The sequence below is a fragment of the Phyllostomus hastatus genome, unplaced genomic scaffold (assembly GCF_019186645.2).
Source record: "Phyllostomus hastatus isolate PE091 unplaced genomic scaffold, TTU_PhHast_1.1 phas_contig_17, whole genome shotgun sequence".
Classification (NCBI taxonomy): domain Eukaryota; kingdom Metazoa; phylum Chordata; class Mammalia; order Chiroptera; family Phyllostomidae; genus Phyllostomus; species Phyllostomus hastatus.
The window spans coordinates 46996211-47016574 of record NW_025333664.1 but is presented as its reverse complement, the minus strand read 5'-3'; the positions used below and the strand labels follow the sequence as shown (position 1 = coordinate 47016574).

The window sequence follows — 20364 nt, the reverse complement described above, 5'->3', positions numbered from 1 at the left end:
AATAAATAAATAAATAAATAAGGCAGACGAAGGAAGGAAGAAGAGTTAAAATTGGAGTAAAGAAAGGAGGAAGGAATAAGTCAAGAAAGCAGGAAAGAGAAGAAAAAGAAATTAAAAGAGAATAAAAATAACAAAAATTTAAAAATTAAGAATTGTTAAAAAAATAGAATAAAATTAAAAAGTCTCTTGGTTTCAAAGTGGCCAAACCAGTTTTTTTGCTCTTTCTGGCTACAACAGACTGAGGGGTGGTTGCTATGGCTTTTCTTCCTCAGTCAGCTGCATGTGCACTGTTTGGGACGCTACTGTGGCTCCTCAGCCCTGCTCCCTGGGTGTGGGAATCAGGCTTTTCCCCATGGTTACTGCTGTGGACTGGGGTGCTGGGATGCTCCCCCGTGCATGCACCCGCGCACCCTTGGCTGGGTGGCAGGGAGACTGGAGTGATTGATCACTTTAGGAGAATTCCCCAAACAGTGTCTGTCTTTTCACTCCTTCCTCTTGAGAAATTCCTCCTATTCAAGCCTGTCTCTCCACACAATGGCCTGGCTTGTCCCGCAGCCCAACTTTCCAGCTAGACCGGTTACTGTGGGGATCAGAGCCTGCTGCGTGACCCAACCCCACCAGTGTCCACAGCCTCTAAGAGTGCCCACAGCCCTTGTGTGTTAGCTAGCATCTGGATCCCTCCCAGTGCTGCTCAGACCTTGTTTGGCTGGGGAGGGAGCAGTTGTCCCAACTCTCTCCCAAGGACTCTGTGGCAAACCCAGCAGCAGGCACTGGGCCTGGGCCCCGGACCCCTCGCTGGTTCCTGGGACCCTACTGTGTTTCAGCACTCCTCTTAGGGTCCAGTTTTTTGGTTCTGCCACAATCCTTGGTCCCCTATTTTCATATGTGCTGAAGTATGTTGGCCGCTTGCTCCTCTACTCTGTAGATCGGCCAGGATTTTCTCCCCTGTGCAGATGGACGTCGAATGTGCTCCTTCCTACTCCAACGCCATCTTTCAAGAGGTCAACAACAATTTAAAAACAAAAAACAACCAGAACTGACAGAAAACTGAACTGTATAGAAGTCTGACAATCAAGGAGTTAAAAAAGACATATTTGTCCAGATTGGTGGGAGGGGTGGAGAAGGGAAGCAGGGGTGGAGAGGAGAAGCAGTAAGGTGGCAGCTGGAGGACCCGGACAGGCAAGGTGGCAGCTGGCAGACCCAGTGAAGCAGCAGATTGTGAAGTGGGGCATGGAGGGCTGCAGCTGGCTGGCAAGGCAGCAGCTGGCAGACCAGTGAGGCAATGGATTGCGGACCAAGCAGTCCCACATTCACACACAGATGAACTAGGAGAAACAACTGGGGAGAGGGATGGACTGCACAACCCAGGGCTCCAGTGCAGGGAAATAAAGCCCCAAACTACTGATTGAAAACACCTATGAGGGTTGAGGCAGTGGGAGAAACTCCCAGCCTCACAGGAGAGTTTGTTGGAGAGACCCACAGGGTCCTAGAACATGCACAGGCCCACCCACTGGGAATCAGCACCAGAAGGGACCAATTTGCTTGTAGGATGTGGGGGAAGTGATTGAAATCCAGCAGAGAGTGGAGTAAGCACCATTGTTCACTCTCAGACCCTTCCCCCACATACAGGTGCACAACACAGCTATATTGGTTGCCCTGCCTGGGTGAACACCTAGGGCTCCACCCCTCACTTGTAACAGGTGCATCAAGACAAAAAAAGACTCAAAAGAAAGAACAGATCAAAGGTCCAGAAAAAAGACAATTAAGCAATGAAGAGATAGCCAACCTGTCAGATGCACGGTTCAAAACACTGGTAATCAGCTTGCTCACAGAATTGGTTGAATTTGGTTGCAAATTAGATGAAAGAAAATGAAGGCTATGCTGAGTGAAATATAGGAAAATGTGCAGGGAACCAATAGTGATGTGAAAGAAACTGGGACTGAAATCAACTGTGTGGATCAGGAGGAAGACAGAAATATTCAACCAGAAAAGAATGAAAAAACAAGAATTCAAAAAAATGAGAAAAGTGTTAGGAACCTCCAGGACATCTTTAAACATTTGAACATCTGAATTATAGGGGTACCAGAAGGAGAAGACGGAGAGAAATAAATTGAAAACTTATTTGAACAAATAGTAAGGGAGAACTTCCCCAATCTGGCAAAGGAAATAAACTTCCAGGAAGTCCAGGCAGCTCAGAGAGTCTCAAAGAAGTTGGACCCAAGGAGGAACACACCAAGGCACATCATAATTACATTACCCAAGTTTAAAATGACGGAGAGAATTCTAGAAGCAGCAAGAGAAAAGGAGACAGTTACCTACAAAGGAGTTCCCCTCAGACTGTTGGCTGATTTCTCAAAAGAGGCCTTACAGACAAGAAGGGGCTGGAAGGAAGTATTCCAAATCATGAAAGGCAAGGACCTACACCCAAGATTACTCTATCTAGCAAAGCTTTCATTTAAAATGGAAGTGCAGATAAAGTGCTTCTCAGATAAGGTCAGGCTAAAGGAATTCATCATCACCCAGCCCTTATTATATAAAATGTTAAAAGGATTTACCTAAGAAAAAGAAGATAAAAAATATGAACAATAAAATAACAGCAAACTCACAACCATACCAAAAACAAAACCAAAAGCAAACTAAGCAAACAAATAGGACAGAAACAGAACCACAGAAATGGAGAGCACATGGAGGGTTATCAACAGGGCAGTGGGAGGGAGAGATAGGGGGAAAAGGTACAGGGATTAAGTAGCATAAATGGTAGGTAGAAAATAGGAAGAGGGTGGTAAGAATAGTATAGGAAATGTAGAAGTCAAAGAACTTATATGTATGGCACATGGACATGAACTAAAGGGAGAAATGTGGGTGGGAGGGGGAGTGAAGAGGGGAAAATGGGCCAACTGTAATAGCATAATCAATAAAATATATTTTTTAAAAAAGAGATAGGAACCATAAAGAACAAGTCAGAAATGAAGAATACAATGAGTGAAATGAAAAATACTTACAAGGAATCAACAGTAGAAGAAATGTAGCAGAGGATCAAATCAGCAATTTGGAAGATAAGGAAACTGAAAACATCCAATCAGGAAAGAGAAAAAAAAAAGCATCCAAAAATATGAGGCTAGTTTAAGGAGCCTCTGAAACAACTTCAAGTGTACCAACATTCACATCATGGGGTTTTTGGAAGGAAAGAAATGAGAGCAAAGAATTGAGAATACATTTGAAAAAATAAAGACAGAAAGCTTCCTTAACCTGGTAAAGAAGTATACATAAAGTCCAGGTACTGCAGCAAGTTCCAAATAAGATGAACCCAAAGAGGCCCACACCGAGATACATCATAATTCATTGTTGCCATCTGCAACAATATGGATGGTCTTAGATGATATTGTGCTGAGTGAATAAGTCAAGGCAAAGAAAGACAAATGGCATATGATTTCACTTAAATGTGGAATATAAAAAACAAACAGACACAAAGTTGAACAAGCAGACCAGAAACAGATTCATAGATACAGAGAACATTTTGACATTTGCCAGATGGGAGGGGACTTGGGGGGATGAGTGGAAAAGGTGAAGGAATTAAGAAGTATAAATTGGTAGTTACAGAATAGTCATGGGGATGTAAAGTACACCATAGGGAATATAGTCACCAATATTGTAATAACTATGTATGGTGTCAAATGGGTACTAGGTTTATTGGGGGTGATAACTTTGTTAGTTATATAAATGTCTAATCACTGGGTTGTATACCTTAAATTAATGTCATATTGTATATCATCTGTAATTTAAATTTTTTAAAATTATTTTAAAAATCTTTGTCCTGTCAGTTTTTCCTGGTGTATCAAAAATTAGCATTTGCATGTATAAGTAGTTTTATGCAGCTCACTAAAGATGATTCTGGTCTAGAAAAGTGGTGGAGCCCCAGTTAAGAGAGGGAATAACTTCAAATAATAAATTGGACCAATGGTGATTTAGAGCTATTATTTAGTTTATTTTCTAGTTGCTTTTTTTTTGTCTATTTATATTCTTGATGTTTTTGAAGTTACCTCCTCAAAACAGTCTGGTAGAGTGGCACATGTGCACAGCTTTATTCTTCTTTTCCCTTTTTAAACTTCCATGTTCCTATCTGAGAAACAAATGAATAATTTGATGAGCAAATAGTGCAGGTCCACGTAGATGCTGAACATATTTTTGCCATTTCACTGTTACATGAAATCTGAGACCATGAACTGATTTGTTCCTTCTTAAGATGGATATTGGCTTTTTTTTTTTTTTAGCAACTGATGGCAGAAGTTTAAGAGTCAGGGGAGGCGTTTCACTTTCCGAGATTGCAGTGAAATATCACTAAGAAGATTCTACTCAATGTTACCTTTTTTATTTCATCTATTATTTTCCTGAGTAAGATGAGAATTATGCATATTTTCCATTTGGTGATTGATGCGAACAGATTTTAAATCCCCATACAGTTTTTGTGCTGATGCACAACTCCCTGCCCACTGAGGACAATGGTGAATAAACACCATAGACCACTTTAAAATTACATCTTTATAATTGTTATGCAAAGAACATGTACTATACCTTACTAAGAAGAGATTGCTTCATTATTTTATGTTTGTACTTTATTTGATTATTAATAAGCTTGCTAGATCTTTCATGTTTGTTTACTTACCGTATTTCCTATTTTCAGAATTGTGCATAGGTCCTTTGTCCATATATGTTCAACTATATCCAGTTATCATTTTTCTTCGTCAACATTATCAAATAATGGCAATTTTGTGTGGTTCATCATAGTGTCTTTAGGATTTTAATGTTTTTGATGTTTTCATAATATATTTCTGGTTATATTGGATTCTCATTGTTATAGTAAGTTTTAAAAAATATAAAACTATATAAAATAGAAAAATATGAAATAGCACAAAGTTATCTCATACTATTTTGGTGTATTTTTGCTTTTCTCTCTCTTTTTTAAAAAGATTTTATTTATTTATTTTTAGAGAGGGAAGGGAGGAAGAGAGAGAGAGAGAGAGAGAGACATCAATGTGCGGTTGCTGCAGGTCATGGCCTGCAACCCAGGCATGTGCCCTGACTGGGAATCGAACCTGCGACACTTTGGTTCACAGCCCGCGCTCAATCCACTGAGCTACGCCAGCCAGGGCTTCTTTTCTCTTTTTTAAAATATATTTTATTATTTATGCTATTACACTTGTCCCATTTCACCCTTTTGTTACCCTTCAACCTGCATCACCCCTCCCACCCGCTTCCCGCCCCATTAGTTCATGTCCATGGGCTGTACTTACAAGTTCTTTTGCTTTTACATTTCCTATACGGCTCTTAATCTCCCCCTATTTTCTACCAACCCTTTATGCTACTTATTCCCTGTAACTTTACCCCCACTCCACCCTCTCCCCAATGACATTCCTCCATGTGATCTCTATTTCTCAATTCTGTTCCTGTTCTAGTTATTTGCTTAGTTCCTTTTTGTTTTTGTTTTCTTTTTAGGTTTGGTTGTTGATAGTTGTGAGTTTGTTGCCATTCTATTGTTCATGTTTTTTATTGTCTTTTTCTTAGATAAGTCCCTTTAACATTTCATATACTAGGGGCTTGGTGATGATGAACTCCTTCAACTTGACCTTATCTGGGAGGGCACTTTATCTGCCCTCCCATTCTAAATGATAGCTTTGCTGCACAGGGTAATCTTGTATGTAGGTCCTTGCCTTTCATAACTTTCAATACTTCTTTCCATCCCCTTCCTGCCTGCAAGGTTTGTTTTGAGAAATAAGCTGATAGTCTCATGGGACCTCCTTTGTAGGTAACTGTCTCCTTTCCTCTTGCTGCTTTTAAGATTCCTTACCTTTCATCTTGGGTAGTATAATTATGATGTGCCTTGGTGTGTACTTCCTTGGGTCCAACTTCTTTGGTACTCTCTGACTTCCTGGAAGTCTATTTTCTTTGCCAGATTGGGGAAGTTCTTCATTATTTATTCCAATAAGTTTTCCATTTCTTGTTCTTCCTCTTCCCCTTCTGTCACCCCAATGATTCAGATGTTGTAATGTTTAATGTTGTTCCAGAGGTTCCTAAGCCTCTCCTTATTTTTTTGGAATTCTTATTTCCTCATTCTGTTCTGGTTGAATGTTTATTTCTTCCTTGTGCTCCAAACCATTGATTTGAGTCCCAATTTCCTTCCCATCACTGTTGGTTCACTGTATATTTTTCTTTATTTCACTTTTAATAGCCTTCACTTTTTCCTCAATTTTGTGACCATACTCAACCATTTCTGTGAGCATCGTGATTATCAGTGTTTTGAACTCTGCATCTGATAGGTTAGCTATCTCTTTGTCACTTAGTTGTATTTTTTCTGGAGTTTTGATCTGTTCTTTCATTTGGGATATATTTTTTTTGTGTTGCCATGCCTGTTATGTAATAAAGGGCGGAGCCTTAGGTATTTGTCATGGTGGGGCAACCCATGTCGCTGTGTTGTAGTTCTGTTAGTGGCAGAGGGGTCCAAGAGGGAACAATGCAACTTGCTTAGCTCTCAGTCAGCTTTCCATCACTTCCCCACTACCCACAAGCAAATTGGGCCTTTCTGGTGCTAACTCCCAGGGCTGGAGACTTGTGTACATTCTAGGACCCTGAGGGGCTCTCCAGTGAACTCTTCTGTGAGGCTGGGAGTTTCTCCCACTGCCACAACCCTCACAGGTTTTTTCAGTCAGAGGATTTGAGGCTTTATTTCACTGCACTGGAACCCTGGGTCGCAGTGTCTGTCTGGCTCCCCAGTTGTTCCTTCTGTTTTATCTATATGTGAATATGGGACCACCTGCTCCACCAACTGCCTCCTTGCCTGTCCCGGTCCTCCAGCAACTGCCTTGCTTAGGGTCCTCTCCACCCAACTGCTCATCTATGAGCTGGTCTGGATGCATTTTTCTTCTTTAACTCCTTGGTTTGCAGACTTCTATACAGTTCAATTTTCTGTCCCATCTGGTAGTTTTTTGTTTTTAAATTTGTTGTTTTCCTTCTTTTGGTTGTGCGAGGAGGCACAATGTAACCATCTATCCCTTCATCTTGGCCAAAACTCCTCTTTTCTCTTTTTGAATCATGTATTATTCTCAAAAAGTTGTAGAGGTTTTTTGTGTGTTTTATCTTTTAAGATTTTATTTATTTGTTTTTAGGGAGGGAAGGGAGGGAGAAAGAGAGAGAGACAGAGAAACATCAATGTGCGGTTGCTGCGGGCCGTGGCCTGTAACCCAGGCATGTGCCCTGACTGGGAATTGAAACTGCGATGCTTTGGTTTGCAGAGGTTTTATATATATATATATATATATATATATATATATATATATATATATATATATATAACTGTTAAATAATTATATGTATAGTGACAGCTAAGTATATTAGCTATTATTATAAACAGAAATTATCCTGCCTCATATTTTGCGAACTATACTTCCTATGCTATTAAATATTCTTTAGAAATATTTAATATTTAATATTTTTAAGGCTACTTCTTATTCTGCCATATGAATACACTATAATTTGGCAAACTATTCTTGTACGAATTATGAAATTCTTTTATGTGAAATAAGTAGGTCAGATAATTAAAATATTTTTAAATTTCTTGATATATTGAAAAAATATCCTCCCTAAACATTTATTAATTGCCTTGGCTTGTGTAGCTCAGTGGATTAAGCGCAGGGTGTGAACCAAAGTGTTGCCAGTTGAATTCCAAGTGTGGCCAAATGCCTGGGTTGTGGGCCAGGTCCCCAGGAGGGGACACATGAGTGGCAGCCACACATTGATATTTCTCTCCCTCTCTTTCTCCTTCTCTTCCCCTCTCTCTAAAAATAAATAAATAAAATCTTTTAAAAAATTAATTCATTGTCACTTCCTTCAGGAATGTGTGAGATTACCCTGCTCTGTGATTCAGCAGTGAAAGTTTGTATTCTTGATAATTTGACAGATACAAATAGTGTCTCTGGTTATTAACTATATGTTTCTCTTCTGTTATGATTTATTTATTAAAATTCTGTATTTTATTGGATTTTCCATTTTTCTTACATTTGTAAGAAAAAAACATACTTGTATATGTATAGAAAAAATTAGAATGTGTATTTGCCAAAATATCCGTAATTTTTGTAAATATTTATTTATTCTAAAAGAGAAGGGAAGGGAGGTAGAAAAAGAGGAAGAGAAACCTTGATGTGTGGTTGTGTCTTGCACACCCCCAACTGGGAACCCCACCCACAACCCAAGCATATGCCCTGACTGGGAATTGAACTGGTGACCCTTTGGCTCTCAAGTCTGCACTCAATCCACGGAGCCACAACAGCCAGGGCTCGTTAATAATTTTCTAAGTGATGAAATTTTGGATGATTTTAATTCTCTTCATATTTATCTTTTTTCCTAATTATTCAGGGTTTTTTTGTTATTGTTTTGTTTTGTTTTGGTTTTGCAGAACAAAAATTCCTGGTTGTTGTAAACATGGGCTGGCTGTTAGTAATAAGATGTTTTCGGCCTTTTCTACATAGGTGGAGCAGATTCCTCCCAGGTCCACTTAAACCTGAGAGGGCTTTCAGTGTCCTTTGTTTATACACCCAGCTTCTATTCTGCGCCTGAGCCACACTGGCTGGTATCCTAACAATGGGAGAAAGTGTGAGATATGATAATAATAGTCTGCCATTGTTTTTGTTTTTCCCCTGGCATGTTCAGCCTGCTATGGGATGGATGAAGAAGAAGAGAATCACTATGTTTCACAACTCAGGGAAGTCTTCAGAAGCTGTGACACCACAGGGACAGGCTTTCTGGACCAGGAGGAGCTGACCCAACTCTGTCTTAAGCTTCATCTAGAACAGCAACTTCCCATTCTTCTGAAAACACTTCTTGGAAATGACTGCCATGCCAGGGTGGGTATTTGACTTCCTTCTCTTAAGGAAGAGCACAGAGTACTTTATTGGTTATAATGGGCATTTGATAAGTATCAGTTGGATACTTGTCAAAGAAAAGTTATTAGGAAATGAAATGGTATTTTTCCTTCTATGGAACTCCTACATTGTAGAAAGAATTTTCTTAAGATGACTTTTTAAATGTAGTAACCTCCAGAGGTTTTGTTTTGTTTTGTTTTGTTTTGTTTTTTTGTTTTTGCAGAAAGTTGTTTGAGTGATTTGTCAGAGGTGTCAGGGGTTACAGTATGGATGGGTAGCATGTGGTTCACAACACACAGGGCTGGCTCTGTGGGCTTGCACACTGGTAAGTCATTCAGAGACTGGCAGCTTCAGAGTACCTCGAGGGTAGATTGTATTGTATTATAGTTACACAGCTTGAAATTTATCTTACAGCTGGACAAAATTTCAAACTATTGTTAAGGAACAAAGGCTACCTATGTCCAGAGGTGACCTGTGCTTTCATATAGGCAAGATAGGAAAAGAACAATATGAGTTCTTTTCTCTAGGAAATTCAAGGTCATTTAAATGGTGATCTAGAACCTAGATAAAAACTTTCCTGAAGGAAACACTAATAAGCACCTCCTACCTTATTCCTGCTTTTTGAATGTGTCCACATATTAAACTGTTAGTGGTAAAAACAGTGCCTGTTATCTCGTCATCTCAACTTTGAAGGAAGAGCTATCTTTTTCACAGAATTCAGTAAAACTGTTGTGATTTTGAATAAGAAGAAAATCTAGACTTCCAGCAAGATGGAGGCATAAGTGGACACATCGTTCCCCCCACACACAACCAAGATTAGAACAACAACAATTTAGAGGCAGAATAACACCCAGAACTGACAGAGAATTTATCTGAATGTAAGTAGGACAGCCAAGAAGTTGAAGTAGACCTGTTCATCCAGACCGGTAGGAGAGGCAGAGAGGAGCAGCCGGGCATGGAGAATGGACAGCAGTGGGCGCATAAGGCAACAGCATGTGGGGCATCTGGGGCTTGGGGCGCGCAGGATCACAGCGAGTGGACCCTGACTGTGCGAGCGGCAGCTGGCGGACCCAGTGAGGCGGCGATTGTGGACCAGGGCAGGGTGTGCAGCCCAGGATCCCAGAGAAGGGACTAAGGTCCCAGGAGAGCGGAGCTACTGCCATTGTTCCCTCCTGCCCCCGCCCCCACCCCCACATACAACGTCACAATCTATCGACTGGGGTGCTCAGCCCCGGTGAACACCTAAGGCTCCACCCCTCACCATAACAGGAGCGACCAGAGGGAAAAAAAAAGAGAGAGAGAGAGAGAGAGAGAGAGAGAGAGAGACAGGCATGTCTCAAACAGAAGAAGAGATCAATGCCACAGGGCTCATCCTTTTGAGTGACCAACAGATAGCCAATCTATCAAATGCACAGTTCAAAACACTGGTGATCAGGAAGCTCACAGAATTGGTTGATTTTGGGCACAAATTACATGAAAAACTGCAGGGTACCATAAAAGAGATGAAGGAAGATGCACAGAGAACCAATAGTGATGGGAAGGAAACTGGGACTCAAAACAATAGAGTGGACCAGAAGGAAGAACAAAACAACCAAACAGGAAATAATGAAGAAATAAGAATTCAAAAAAAACGAGGAGAAGCTTAGGAACCTCCAGGACATCTTTAAACGTCCCAACATCCAAATTATAGGGGTAGCAGAAGGGAAGAGGAAAAGCAACAGATTGAGCACATATTTGAACAAATAATACAGGAGAACTTCCCCAATCTGGCCAAGGAAATAGGCTTCCAGGAAATCCAGGAAACTCAGAGAGCCCCAAAGAAGTTGGACCCAAGAAGAAACACACCAAGGCACATCATAATTACATTACCCAAGGTAAAAATGAAGGAGAGAATCCTAGAAGCAGCAAGAGATAAGGGGACAATCACCTACAAAGGAGTTCCCATCAGACTGTCAGTTGATTTCTCCAAAGAGACCTTACAGGCAAGAAGGGGCTGGAAAGAAATATTCCAAGTCATGAAAGACAAAGACCTACATCCCAGATTGCTCTATCCAGCAAAGCTCTCATTTAGAATGGAAGGGCAGATAAAGTGCTTCTCAGATAAGGTCAAGTTAAAGGAGTTCATCATCACCAAGCCCTTATTTTATGAAATGTTAAAGGAACTTATCTAAGAAAAGAAGATAAAGAAAAAACATGTCTAGTAAAAGGACAGCAAACTCACAATTATTAACAACCACACCTAAAGCAAAACTGAAAGAAACTAGGCAAACTACTAGAACAGGAACAGAACCACAGAAATGAAGATCACATGGAGGGTTAGCAACAGGGGAGTAGGAGGAGGAGAGAGGGGAAAAAGGTACAGAGAATAAGTAGCATAGATTATAGGTTGAAAATAGATAGGGGGAGGGTAAGAATAGTATGGGAAATGTAGAAGCTAAAGAACTTATAAGTGTGACACATGGACATGACTAAAGGGGGGATATGGGTGGGAGAGGGGGTACAGGGTGGAGGGGAGTGAAGGGGGGGAAATGGGACAACTCTAATAGCATGATCAATAAAATATATTTTAAAAAAAAGAAAATCTAGCTTGCAAATTTTCCTGAATTGTCTCTTGGGCAAAAACAAATGAAAAAATAAAAACCAATTATTTTAAAAAGTCCTCAGTGCTGGCATAGGGAGAGAATAAGGCAAATCCAACCTCTTGTTACTTCCCCAAAGAACCAACTGCCCTGTGTCACTAATGCTCGTCAGTGGGGTATTTTTACTCTTTAGGGCAGAGAATGCTTACTCAATTAAATTGACCGCACCCTTTCTCTCTTTATTCTCTTCCTGTTTTTTTTTCCTTTTGGACTTAAGAAGCAAATGTGTTTTTTTTATAGATCATGTTCCAGCCCCATTTGATGTCACCTGGAATTGTATTTAGAACCAAGATCAGAAAAAGCCACATTTGTGAAAAAGCAGTACTCTAGATATTTGAGCAGTATAAACAGATGATCTGGTTTTCTTGATTATTTTTGACAGTGGAAAATTCAAACCTAAAATGATAACTTTTAGGCCCATATTCAAATTGTAGGTTCTGCTTATCAAACAAACCATAACATTTCCAAGCCTTTCTCCACTTTATGCTTTGTATGTGCAGAAGTGGTGTAAGATTCAGAAACATCAAATGTGACAGAAAAAAAAAGGTCGGTATTGGAACATCAAAGAGAAAAATTAACTTGGATTCTTTAAGATTTCTCACTTCCCCCATGTCACATGCATACTGAAAGGCAGTTGCTCTGAGTTGTAATTCCTTCCAGGAGGCTGGTAGTTTCTCCAGACACATTAATGGGGAGGTAGGATAGAAGGAGAGACAGACACTCATAAGCAGTGACAGGAGCCTGATCTTTTCTGATTACCATTCACTTGGCAATGCTCTGTTCATGTTTATCGATCTGTCCGTCCATCTGTTCCAACTTCATTCTGTCTCACAGCCATGATTTTGTGTTCTCAAAAAGAAGACAGGGGCTGTATAAATTAAGAAATCACTCTATTTCTTTTAGTGCTCTTGAGTGTGATCTGAAGCTATCCATAACTTCATAAAAAATAAATAAACATGTCAGCAAGAAATTACAAGTCTAAAAATCTATAATAGGTCACATATCCTGGAAGATTAAGCTCAGCACAGAAAACCCCATTTGCTCTGAAAATATTTCAATTATTAAGTAAGCAACTGTTAAATTGATACATGTTTTGGGGGGCCTCCAAGTACCAGGGAAATATGTCAAAACTCAGACTCACCCAAGGTAGAAAATCTGATAAAAGAGCTCCAAATTTAAGGGAAGATCTTAAAGGGTAACACATAGGGTAAAGATGAACTGTAAGTAAATAAGCCATTGTGCTTTTTTGCTACCTGGGCTTGCATCCCCTCAGTGGTCTAGATTACCTCAGCTCTTGCACTTAGATTAAGGTTGTCCTGCATGGGTGGTCCCCTCAGGCATCTGGCAAAAGCAAAGAAAAGTCCTCTCTTGAAACAGTACCATGATCAAAGGTCTCTAATTACTTATATGTATTGTCAAATATAATAACCAGCATACAGTCAAGCATAATTAGGTACACAAATAAGATAGGATGAGTAAGAACCAATAGAAACAGCAGGCAAAGACACAAAGCTTTGATGGGTTGGAATTATTGGGCACAAAATATAAAACAACTATATTTAATTACTGTGTTAGGAGAGATTGAAAAACAAAAGTTTGAAAAAGAGAACTCTTAAAAAGTGATTTAACAGATCTGAACAATGAACTGCAAATAAAACCTTTAGAACTGAAAAGTGTGATGACCAAAATTAAAAACTAAATGGAAGAGTTTAACAGCAAATTAGATATAACTTAAGAAAGAAAAGGTAAATATAGTGTGAGAAGGTGTAACATTTCTTTAGTTGGAATTCCAGAGGGAAAAGAGTGAATGTGTAGGACATTATGTGATTAAATAATAGCTTTAAAATTTCCAGAACAGATTGGGGATTTCAAAACCCCATGAATTCTAAGTAGCATAAATAAAAAGAAATCTACACCTGACTATAGTACTGTGATACTGAAGGAAAATAAAGCCAAAGAGATCATGTTAAAAGCAGCCAGACATTGGTACACAGGATCTCTTTGTATTTTTTCTACAACCACATGTGATTCTAAAATTATTTCAAAATGAAAAGAGTATTAATTTTTAAAAGCAAACAAAAACATCATTCTGAAAATGTGCAGTAGTTAGATTGACAGCTGCCTTCTCAAATATGACAGTAGAAGCCAGAGTCAGTAGAAAGGCTTTTCCAATATGCTGGGGAGAAAATCAACTGCCAGCCTGAATTCCATATGCAGCAAAAAATGTTTTTAAAAATAAAGGTGTCATCAAAGGCAGTTCTGGCCAAGATGGAGACATAGGTAGAAACCCTTTGTTTACTTGTACAACCAAAAGGAGGATAACAACCAACCTAAAATCAATAAACAACCAGAAGTGTCAGAAAATCGAACTGCATTTAACTTTGAAAACCAAGGAATTAAAGAAACAGTCAACTAGACTGCTAATACTGGTGGACGGAGAGAACCTGAGGTGAGGTGATAGACCATGTCAGTGGAGCTGGCTGATTGAAAAACTGAGACTCAGAGCTCACTGTGAACTACAGTGAGGGTTTCTATGGTGGGAGAAACTCCTGATCTCACACGAGGGTTTGTTGGAAAGTGGGGCTAGAGCCAAGTAAGCTAGCGGCATTGTTCCCTCACTAGCCCCTTCTCCACAGACAGCACCACAGTACAGCAACAAAGGTTGCCCTGCCCTGGTGAATACCTAAGGCCCCACCCCCTTACAACCTAACAAATGTGCTAAGACAAAGAAATACGACCCAGATGAAACAACAGAGGAAAACTCCAGGAAGAGAGCTAAGCCATGAGGAGATAGCTAACCTATCTGATGGATAATTTAAAGCTCTGCTAATCAAAATGCTCATGGAATTGATTGAGTTTGGTCACAAAATGAAAGAATAAATGAAGGATACCCAAAGTAACATAAAGCAGAATATTTGGGAACCAACAGTGGCAGGAAGGAAACCAGGACTGTCATCAATGATATAGAACAAAAGGAAGAAATAAACCAGCCAGACAGAATGAAGGAACAAGAATTCAAAAAAAATGAAGAGAAGCTTAGGAACCCCTGGGACAACTTTAAACATTCCAGTATCTAAATTATAGGGGTGCCAGAAGGAGAAGACGGAGAGAAATAAATTGAAAACTTATTTCAACAAATAATAAAGGAAAACTTCCCCAATCTAGCAAACAAAATAGACTTCTAGGAGGTCCAGGAAGCTCAGTCAGTCACAAAAAAGTTGGACCCAAGGAGGAACACACCAAGGCACATCATTATTAAGTTACCCAATATTAAAGGTAAAGAGAGAACCTTAAAAGCAGCAAGAGGAAAGGAGAGAGTTACCTACAAAGGAGTTCCCATAAGAATCTCAGCTGATTTCTCAAAAGAAATCTTACAGGCAGGAAGGGGCTGGAAAGAAGTATTCCAAGTTATGAAAGTCAAGGACCTACATCCAAGATTACTCTATCCAGCAAAACTATCATTTAGAATGGAAGGGCAGACAAAGTACTTCCCAGATAAGGTCAAGTTGAAGGAGTTCATCATTGCCAAGCCCTTATTATATGAAATGTTAAAGGGACTTACCTAAGAAATTGAAGAAGATCAAAAATATGAACAGTAAAAGGACAACAAACTTTCAACTATCAACAAATGAACCTAAAAACGGGAGACAACAAAAACAAAAACTAAGCAGCTACAACAGGAACAGAATCAGAGAAATGGCCATCACATGGAGGGTTTTCAGTGGAGAAGGGGAGGGGAGGAATGGGGGGAAAGTTACAGGGAATAAGAAGCATAATTGGTAGACATAAAATGGATAGAGAGAGGTCAATCGTATAGGAAACAGAATTCAAAGAACTTATATATACAACCCATGTACATGAACTAAGAGGGGAAATGCTGGAAAGTTGAGGTGTGCAGGGCAGAGGAGGGATAAAGGGGGAAAAATTAGGAAAACTCTAATATCATAATCAATAAGCTGTACTCCAAAATAAAGGTGAAGGAATACAATCATGAGAGGGTGAATTTGCTCAGTTATGAAGGTATATAAAGACAAACACATTCAATAAATATTTGTTGAATATATGTCAGTGGTGAGATCACATGCTAATTGGGGGGACAGAAATAAACAAATACATAAATAATCAGTTTCAGGTCATGATATCTGCATATTCCAGACAGAGACTTCCACAAGCCAACAGCAGCATTTAGTGTTCAGCGGCAGCAACAGATGTGCTCATGCAAATTCTGAGCCAGATTTGGGAAGCAGCTTAGACCTATAGCACCAAACCTAGCTTTTCAAACACATACTGCTGAGATTTTGATATGCCTAGTTAATTAATTTTGTTAATTTCTTTCTGTATGGCTCTCATTGAAGCATACATAGAGAAAATAGCTCATGTAAAAGTATACAGCTCAGAGAATATCTCACATTGAGCACATCCGGTAACCAGCATCATCCCAAATCCTTCCTCATGTTCTCTTGTAGTCCCTCTGCCACCAAAGGTAATTACTGTCTTGATGCTAGCACCATAGTTTTATTTTGCCTGTTTCTGAACTTTATATAAATGGAAAGATACAGTACATGCACACTACATACCCTCTGGCTTCTTTTTTTTCTTCATATTTTTAAAAGCCCTAACCCAAGGGTTTTTTAGTTGATTTTAGAGAGAGAGGAAGTGGAGGATGGGGACAGAGAAAAAGAGGGGGAAAAACATCAATGTGATGATATAAATATTGATCAGTTGCCTTCTCTATGTACTGTGACTAGGGATAGAACCTGCAATCTAGGTCTGTTCCCTGACTGGGATCAAACCTTCAACTTTTTGGTATATGTAATGATGCTCCAACCACCTGAGCCACCCAGCCAGGCCATACTATGCCTTCTTTTATTCAATAAATATTATACCTGTGTAATTATACCATATTATATTCACGTTGTTGTCTCTATCACTTATTTTTTCTTATTCTCGTATTTCTTGGTCTAACTATATAACAATTTAATTACCCATTCTGTTTATGGACATCTGGGTCACTTCAATTGTTCTTTTTGTAAATTACTTTTCTGCTAAAAGAGAATAAATATGAAATACACAGATACACAATCAAACTAAGAGAGTTTAGCACCAGCATACTTAAGAAAAGTGAAATTTTAAGTTTGTATTTCAAGTACATGGCAGATTACCTGACACATGTAAAAAAATGCAAGAAGAAATGAAACAAAGTAGTTAATATTTGGAAAATTGTAAATGTTCATTGACTATATAAAACAAAAACATTTTGGATAAGCTCCTTATAGTGGAGGAGTGAATGGAACCACACTAACCTCCCTGGACCAATTGGGAATTATAACTAAATTGCACAGAAATCACCCAGAACAAACAACTGAACCATAGCAACAGAAAACATGTATAACCTCAGACAGACAGAAGAATCAGCTTCAGCACAACCTGACTAGTAAGGAGCGAGGTGGAGACTCAAGAAGGCTGGCTAGGCACCCAAGGCAGCAGCTCTAGAAGGATAATTAGGCAACCAGTTGGAATCCCTGAAACATGTGGGATCTAAACCTTCAGTTGGGATCCCCAGCCTAGAGCAACAGAGCCGGAAATGTACACAGATAACAAGCAGTGGCAAAAAGTGGGAGGGTTGCTTTTTGCCAGTAATGGATGACTGGAGACTCAGATTGCCATTTAAAGAGCTAGTGGACAAGTTTTCATTCACAGCCACTTGCCTAGGGCTCTGGAAAAGAAGAGGGCAGAGTGGGCTAGAGATGCCTAAGGAGAGACTGGGGACAGAAGCTTTGGGGACAGAGCTGAGAGAGTAGATGCTGAGATCCCAGTGCTGAGTCACACTGCAGCAGCCATCCTGCTAAGGCAGACTACTCCCCTCCAAGCAGCAGCAGCCTGAGGGTAAACAATAGGCCCGACTCCAGGAGGGATTCTGCCCTGCCCTCTGAGGCTTAAACCTGGCTGTTGAAGGCAGATGACTTGGTTGAAAACTGAAGGTGACAGCCACAGAGAGTAGATCCCTGACTGTCTCAGAGCAAGCTGCTTAAGGTCAGGTGGGGTCAGTATATGATATCACCAAAGACAGATCCAGAAAGAGAAAACAGTAGTAAATACTAGAGACTGCCAAGGCGAAATCCATTGTGGTCTTCTCCATGATTTGCAGTATTTTCTTTCCTGCACATTTTTTAACATTCACTTCTTATCCATCAAGTTTGTGCATATTAAGTAATTAGATTTTATACTGTAGTTTATATCTCTCTTTTCTTATATTAGTCTTAAACTCTTTACACCATTATTAATACTGGTTTATCTGCTGTTGATAGCGGGATTGCATGGTATAGTTATTTTTGCAGATGTAGTTTTTTTTTTTTTTTTTCCCCTGAGCTCTGTGGTTTGGTTCTGGCAGCACCTGAACAACAGCATATAAGGCATGATAGGCAGAGTGACCCTCATTCAGCGAGCTGGAGGAAAGGACCCACCAAAAAATGCCCCAACAAGAATCAAAACCCAATTACATTTAGAGAGCCAACATACACAGTATAAAAGTCATCACAAGAGCATCTAGTTCAGGAGATCAAGGGGACTGTACCACTGAATCTCAGGCCTCCTGTAATAGAAGTTCACACTACAAACTCAGCAAGTCAAAAAGATCACTTCAAGAAGCCCAATCAAACAAGGGGAGTCCCACAAATAATGGAAACACAAAGAAACAACCCCCCAATCAAAAGAAAAGGAGGAATCCTCAGAAAAATTGCTAAATGAAACAGAGACAAGTGAACTATCAGATACTGAGTTCAAAGCAATGTTTATAAGGAAGCATAATGACCTTACTGAGAATTATGAAAAACTACAGGGAACTTACCAGGAACTTATTGAAAAATATAGGTGAATATAAAAGGACATAGAAACCATCAACAAGCACCAAGAAGAAATGAAGAATACCATTTTTGCATTGAAGAACATAGTAGAAGGAATCAAAAGCAGGGTAGATGAAACACAGGATTGAATCAGTGAGCTGGAGGACAAGGTAGAAAAATACTCCCATAATAACCAAGAAAAGGAAAAATGACTCAAAAAGAAAGAACATGGGTTAAGGGAACTGCAGGATAACATGAAATGTAATAATGTCCATATAATAGGGATAACAGAAGGAGAAGAAGAGCAAGGGATAGAAAAACTGTTTCAAAAAGTAATGATAGAAAATGTTACTAATTTGATGAGAGAAAAAAGTCACAAAAATCTAGGAATCAAGAGGAACCCAAAGAGGCACACTTCAAGACACATCATAATTTAGGTGGCAAATTCAAAGAAAGGGAATCTTAAAAGCAGCAAGGGATAAACAGAAAGTAACATACAAGGAAGCCCCCCAAAGGGTAGCAGCTGACTTTTCAATGGAAATGCTCCACACGAGAAGGGAATGGCAAGAAATATTCCAAGTAATGAAATCCCAAGGCCTGCAACGAAGACTACTCTACCCAGGAGGCCGTCAATAAAAGTGTTAGGTGAAATAAGGTGTTTCCCAGAGAAAAGAAAGCTCAAAGAATATATCTTCACCAAACCAGCACTGCAAGACATACTAAAGGGATTGCTTTAAGAAAAGGAAGAATAAGAATGAGATAGGGAGGATCACAGGTTTGAAGGAAGTTAAATGGCACCTATCAATAATAACCTTAAATGTAAATGGTTTAAATTTTTCAGTCAAAAGACAGAGAGTAGCTGAATGGATAAGAAATCATGACTCACACATATGCTGCCTACAAGTGACCCACTCAGAACAAAAGACCTACACAGACTGTAAGTAAAGGGTTGGAAAAAAAATATTTCCAAGTGAATAGACAGGACAAAAAATCCAGGGTAGCAGTACTCATATCAGACAAAACAGACTTCACAAAAAGGGCCATAAAAGAGACCCAGAAGGACACATCAAAATACTCAAGGGAAGAATCCATCAAGAAGAGATAAACACGCAACATGGGAGCACCCAAATATATAAAGAAAATCTTAGAGGACTTCAAGAAAGATATAGACAGCAACATATTATACTATGGGATTTTATCTCCCCATTGTCAACAATGGATAGGTCTTCCAAACAAAATATCAACAAGGATATTGCAGCATTGAACAATGCCCTAGATCAAATAGATTTAACTGATATATATATAGAACCTTTCATCCCAAAGAAGCAAAATACACATTGTTTTCAATTGCACATGGAACATTTTCAAAGATAGACCACTTGATATCACACAAAACAAACCTCAACAAATTCAAGAAAATTGAAATCATCAAGCATTTTCTCCAACCACAAGGGACTAAAACTACAAACCCACATCAAGGAAAAAACTAAAAAAAACTCAAACTCATAGAGATCAAATCACATACTATTAAACCATGAATGAATCAAGAATAAGATCAAGGAAGAAATCAAAAAGTTTCTGGAGACAAATGAAAATGACACACAAGAGTACAAAAACTATGGGAGAGAGCAAAGGAAGTAGAGGGAAGTTCATAACAATACAGCCCTACCTAAAAAGCTAGAAACATTTCAAATAAACAGCCTAACCCTACACCTACCAGAACTTGAGGAACAACAACAAACAAAACCCAGAGTGAGTAGAAGGAAGGAAATAACCAAGATCAGAGCAGAATTAAATAACAGAGAGAGTAAAGGAACAATGCAAAGGATCAATAAATCCAGAGCTGGTTGTTAGAAAAGATGAACAAAGTCAACAAGCTTTTGAGCATACTCATCAAGAAAAAGAGAGAGGACGCAAATAAAATCAGACCGGAAAGAGGAGAGATTACAACTGATACCACAGAAATACAAA

At 39.3% G+C, this 20364-nt stretch overlaps 1 protein-coding gene across 5 annotated transcripts in view; it reads left to right on the top strand.

Annotated features, from left to right (window-relative positions):
- Positions 1 to 20364, top strand: part of NINL (ninein like) — a 261481-nt gene that overhangs the window by 103357 nt on the left and 137760 nt on the right. For all 5 annotated transcript variants that reach the window (XM_045832845.1, XM_045832842.1, XM_045832841.1 and 2 more), the window contains exon 2: positions 8701 to 8894. In XM_045832845.1, the coding sequence (XP_045688801.1) occupies positions 8712 to 8894 (183 nt within the window). In that variant the 5' untranslated portion in view covers positions 8701 to 8711. The remainder of the gene's footprint in view (positions 1 to 8700; positions 8895 to 20364) is intronic.